The 6,000-nt window shown below is 40.9% G+C and overlaps 1 protein-coding gene across 2 annotated transcripts in view; it reads right to left on the reverse strand.

The window, feature by feature from the left end:
* LOC141117134 (receptor-interacting serine/threonine-protein kinase 3-like) overlaps window positions 1-3,731 on the reverse strand; it is a 69,294-nt gene extending 65,563 nt beyond the window's left edge. For both annotated transcript variants that reach the window (XM_073609773.1, XM_073609772.1), the window contains exon 1: window positions 3,504-3,731. In XM_073609773.1, the coding sequence (XP_073465874.1) occupies window positions 3,504-3,637 (134 nt within the window). In that variant the 5' untranslated portion in view covers window positions 3,638-3,731. The remainder of the gene's footprint in view (window positions 1-3,503) is intronic.
* Window positions 3,732-6,000: the final 2,269 nt, after the last annotated feature.

Here is a 6,000-nt window from a genome sequence, read left to right on the forward strand (position 1 = left end):
GGCAGGGAAGGGGTTAACACTAGGGGGCGATCAAGGGGTTAAATGTGTTCCCTCCTGTGTGTTTCTAACTGTTGGGAGGAGGGGACTGACTGGAGGAGGAGACCGATCGCTGTTCTTAATTACTAGGAACAGCAGATCTGTCTCTCCACTGTCAGAATGGGGATTTGTGTGTTTACATACACAGATCTCCATTCTGACTCTCGTGGTTACGATCGCGGGTGGCCGGCGGACATCACGGCCGCCAGCCACGTTCACCGGGTCCCTCGCCATGCAGCGGGTGTGCTCGCATGCGCCTGCTATGGCTCTTACAGGAGCCGATGTACAGGTACAGCGATTCCCGCAGTGCTGCCAACCTGCAGCAGTAAATGTATGTGAGCTGGTCGGCAAGTTGTTAAAACAGTACTTGTTTCTGAGCATAAAAAAATTGCATTACTTCCAAGCTCTCTCATAGAGATAACAGTCATATGGTCTCTGGCTTCTAGATGTCTTGTGGATGTTTTTTGCAACAGGCAAACTTTCTGATGAATTTGCACTGTCATAAGAGGAACAGCAAGGCATGACAATAAGGGATCTTTGCCATGGGGCAGCCAGAGGACAGTAACAATAGGTGGGTGAGCCATGGTTTTACCACCCTCTGTCCACCCAACTGAACTGTAACATTACAGCTGGACAGGGCTATACACATGTCGCAACCACGTTGCTTCGCTTCGTGGCTGCAGAATCTTTATGGGCAGCACTCCCTGTCAAACTTGTCCACTGAGTTCAGTAGGACCGCACTGCAACCACGAGCTAAACGCTTAGCTCTCAGTTGCAGCATGGTCCCCCAGTGTAAAATTGCTGTTCGACACTTCCATGTACAGTCAGGTCCATAAATATTGGGACATCAACACAATTCTAATCTTTTTGGCTCTATACACCACCACAATGGATTTGAAATGAAATGAACAAGATGTGCTTTAACTGCAGACTTTCAGCTTTAATTTGAGGGTATTTACATCCAAATCAGGTGAACGGTGTAGGAATTACAACAGTTTGTATATGTGCCTCCCACTTTTTAAGGGACCAAAAGTAATGGGACAGATTAACAATCATCCAGCAAACTTTCACTTCTTAATACTTGGTGGCAAATCCTTTGCAGTCAATTACAGCCTGAAGTCTGGAATGCATAGACATCACCAGACGCTGGGTTTCATCCCTGGTGATGCTCTGCCAGGCCTCTACTGCAACTGTCTTCAGTTCCTGCTTGTTCTTGGGGCATTTTCTCTTCAGTTTTGTCTTCAGCAAGTGAAATGCATGCTCAATCGGATTCAGGTCAGGTGATTGCCTTGGCCATTGCATAACATTCCACTTCTTTCCCTTAAAAAACTCTTTGGTTGCTTTCATAGTATGCTTCGGGTCATTGTCCATCTGCACTGTGAAGCGTTCTGAAGCATTTTGCTGATAATTAGCAGATAATATTGCCCGAAACACTTCAGAATTAATCCTGCTGCTTTTGTCAGCAGTCACATCATCAATAAATACAAGAGAACCAATTCCAATGGCAGCCATACATGCCCACGCCATGACACTACTACCACTATGCTTCACTGATGAGGTGGTATGCTTTGGATCATGAGCAGTTCCTTTCCTTTTCCATACTCTTCTCTTCCCATCACTCTGGTATAAGTTGATCTTGGTCTCATCTGTCCACAGGATGTTGTTCCAGAACTGTGAAGGCTTTTTTAGATGTTGTTTGGCAAACTCTAATCCGACCTTCCTGTTTTTGAGGCTCACCAATGGTTTACATCTTGTGGTGAACCCTCTGTATTCACTCTGGTGAAGTCTTCTCTTGATTGTTGACTTTGACTTACATACACCTACCTCCTGGAGAGTGTTCTTGATCTGGCCAACTGTTGTGAAGGGTGTTTTCTTCACCAGGGATAGAATTCTTCGGTCATCCACCACAGTTTTTTTCCGTGGTCTTCCGGGTCTTTTGGTGTTGCTGAGCTCACCGGTATGTTCTTTCTTTTTAAGGATGTTTCAAACAGTTGATTTGGCCACACCTAATGTTTTTGCTATCTCTCTGAGGGGTTTGTTTTGTTTTTTCAGCCTAATGATGGCTTGCTTCACTGATAGTGACAGCTCTTTGGATCTCATATTGAGAGTTATCAGCAACAGATTCCAAATTCAAATAACACATTTGAAATTAACTCTGGACCTTTTATCTGCTCCTTGTAAATGGGATAATGAGGAAATAACACACACCTGGCCATGGAACAGCTGAGCAGCCAATTGTCCCATTACTTTTGGTCCCTTAAAAAGTGTGAGGCACATATACAAACTGTTGTAATTCCTACACCGTTCACCTGATTTGGATGTAAACACCCTCAAATTAAAGCTGAAAGTCTGCAGTTAAAGCACATCTTTTTCATTCTATCGTGGTGGTGTATAGAGCCAAAAATATTAGAATTGTGTCGATGTCCCAATATTTATGGACCTGACTGTATGTTATGGGAACTTATAAGGCCTCATGCACACTGCAGCTGTCAAACGTTTTACAGTCATTTGACATTAATTAATATTCTGTTTAATGTATGTGAATGAGCCCTAAAACAATGTTTTGTCTACAGTTTGCTAGTCTTTTAAATAATAATAATAATAAAAATAATTACTACTACTACTAATTATTATTATTATTATTAAGCACTTGCCAACCGCCCACAGTACATTTACTGTGGGTGGCCGGCATGGGCAGGTTGGATCATGTACATAGACTGGACACAGCGGATTGCGGATCCCGGCACTACTATTAATAATAATTATAATTATTATTATTAATAATAATAATAATAATATTGAGATTATTATTATTATGATTATTAATATTATCCAAGATTTATATAGAGCCAACAGTGCTTTGAAAAATAAAAGACACAGTACAAGAGAATTAGGAGGACCCTGCACATGAGAGTTTACAATCTAAAAAGAGAAGCAAGTGATGCTAAAGACAATAAATGTAGGGATGATTTATAAAGATTTTTTTTTTTTTTAGTTTAGGATCAGGTTTTTATCAATGTCTGTGTCCCCATTAGGGAGATTTCCCCTCTCTAGCTGTCCTGGTTACTAACATCTTCAAAAGTGAAGGTAAAGGAAAACCCTAAATTTTGGGTTGTCATCAGAACAGTAATAGAAGGGGAAATCTTCCAATGGGGACACTAGTTCTGGTGACAACCAGGGATGCCCTCACTTTGGAGGGATTTCCTCTCAATTACTGTTTTGGCTATAGGATAAGAACTGGAAAAGGAAATCTCCCCAATGGGACATGGATGGCATAGATGGTTATAACCTTTCCTTACTCTATCTAAAATTAACAAAAAAAAAAAGTTTTGCCTTTACTTCTACTTTAATGTCGACAGTAGAGGTTCCATTTTTAGGCCGAGGCTGGATAGGCTTCCCTGAAGAAATGAGCTTTCAGGGGTTACCTATGAAAAACAGTGTTCCAGAAGTATCTTGTTTGTACATACCTATGGCCTTCTTGCACCACTTTGAGCGCTACCTCCATTTTCAGCGTCTGGCTCCATCCTCTATAGACGTTCCCAAATCCTCCACGTCCCACCAGCTTCAGGTTCTCCAGATCTTTGGCTGGGAGAAGCAGCATGTTGGAGCTCTGCAGTCAACACAATAACTGAGCTGTTAAAGGCGTAGAGGGCTTTACTGATTGCTCCAGAGTCCATAGAGGAAGTCTCACTGTGTGTAAATAAATACACTGCAGACAGGGAACTTCTGCTCTTGTTTCACTTATGTATATTGCTTAATTTAAAGTAGTTTATGATAATTTTACATAGTTTTTTTTGGGAAATGCAGGAATCTCTTGTACACAAGAGATTCCTGCATTTCTCAAACTATCCTTCTGCGACTAAAGCTGGGCATACACACAGCATTTTTTTTTGAAGAGAGAAAGAGAGGAGGGGGGAAGAAAAGGGTTGGAAACCCCCGGGACTTTTAAGGTGCTCGTATACTAAAGTAGATACAGTAGAACAACATGTATGACTTTATCCATAAAAAATCATTTTTATTTTACATATTTAAAACAGGTAATATGAACAGAGCAATTTTCACTTAAAAACAATGTTTGGATATCAAAGACTCCACACTGACTGATGGACAAATGATCAAAAAAATACCACTTGACTATACAGCCACTTTACATGTTTTGCTCCCTTCGGAGCTTCCTCAGGAGTTTTGGCAATATAAAAAGATAAGGTGTACTGTAGATAATAGAAGAAAAGAACAAAACACAAATAACATATACTGTTGTAATTGATACATTTCACAGATATTATATATATGGATAATTAATTCATACAGCTCAAAAGGCATCCAAAAGTATTCCTTGATGAAATAGAACAGCAATAACAATAATAAAGTTAATATTTATATTCTTACCAGGCTGCCTCATATATGAGACAAAATCAAATTCAATAATCAAAGCCAATAATTGGCGTCAATGGTATAGGATAATTCAACTGCGTCTCTCTCACATTAGCAGTACCCGTCATATATGGCCACAGAGGGATATAGGTTCGTATAATCCTTAATGCAAAGGAAAAAATGAAATAAATAAGAAATAGGAAGATTTATTTAAAGATTAATGAATTTAGAAGGGCAGCTATACTGATCATTATGGTGGAGAATGAAAAATACCTTTAGTAGAATCAAAAAATCTTTGTGCAAGAGGCATAGCCACCTCATAGACAATTAATGAGACGATGTGTTGATCAGAATCCACTAGGGGGCCCTACTTCAACAGTTGAGAGTCATACATATGAAGTTCAGACAGTGAAGTATTAAAGTTGTTCCTAAGAGACCAAAAAACAGCAAAAAAGACACTAATCATCCCCGAGGATTCGTGGCTGGTAGCCCTCGACGTGGAGGCCCTCTACAATTCTATCCCCCATCGTTTGGGGGTGGATATTGTGGAGGGCTTCATTTATGAAAACCCAGAGGTACTCAAGCAGGTTTATCCTGGACTTACTTTTGTTTATTTTATCCAACAATATCTTCATGTTCGCTGGCTCCCACTACCTCCAGATACAGGGGGTGGCTATGGGGACCAAATGTGCTCCCTCCTATGCCAACCTGTATCTGGGGGGGTGGGAGCGCGAACTGTTCTTTAGGGACTACATGCAAATCCATTTTGAACTTTTCCCCATTTGGAGAAGATTCATTGACGACATCTTCTTCATCTGGGTGGGTACCAAGGATACTCTCCTATCATTTCTTGACAGCCTTAAGATCAACAATCACAATTTGAAGTTCACTTTTGAACTCAGCCAACACAACCTTACTTTCTTGGATGTTCAAATCCTAGTTAATCAAGATGGCAGTATAGGTACGACCTTATATCGTAAACCATCGGCAGGCAACTCTCTGCTCCACGCCACTAGTTCCCACCCCTTTTCGCTTTTAACCAATAAGCCTTATGGCAGTATTTAAGAATCAAACGTAACTGCAGTGCAAATTTTGACTTTGAAAGAGAGGCCAAACTGCTCCGATCGTGCCTGCATAAGTGCGGTTACAGCAATAGATGCCTCAAGAAGGCCTATCTTACGGCAAAAACCAAGATAGAGCCTTACTCATACACAATCCCAAACCTGTAAAATGTAAAAAGGTGTTCTTACGGGCCCAAAAGTACACCACTCAGCGCCAGGGACATATGCAGCTCTGAAACAGTAATAAATGAAACAGAAAAAAAATATATGAATAACACCAAGCTGTTGTCACAAAGAGGTGCAAACTCAAAATAATAGTATAATAGTATCTGGGATTCCTCCGGAGCGGTGCTGACAGTGGCTTGTGGCTTGGATGTTTCTTTCCTTGGAGGCTTATTATTATTAGGCTCTGGTGAGTTTAACCCCCTGAGGGGAACGTGTTCTCACATGGTGGAATTGGATTGATCGGTGGAAGGTGCACACTGAATTTTTATACTCTGATCACCTATGAACACTTTCTGAACCACTT

The sequence above is a fragment of the Aquarana catesbeiana genome, linkage group LG13, assembly GCF_042186555.1.
Source record: "Aquarana catesbeiana isolate 2022-GZ linkage group LG13, ASM4218655v1, whole genome shotgun sequence".
Lineage (NCBI taxonomy): Eukaryota > Metazoa > Chordata > Amphibia > Anura > Ranidae > Aquarana > Aquarana catesbeiana.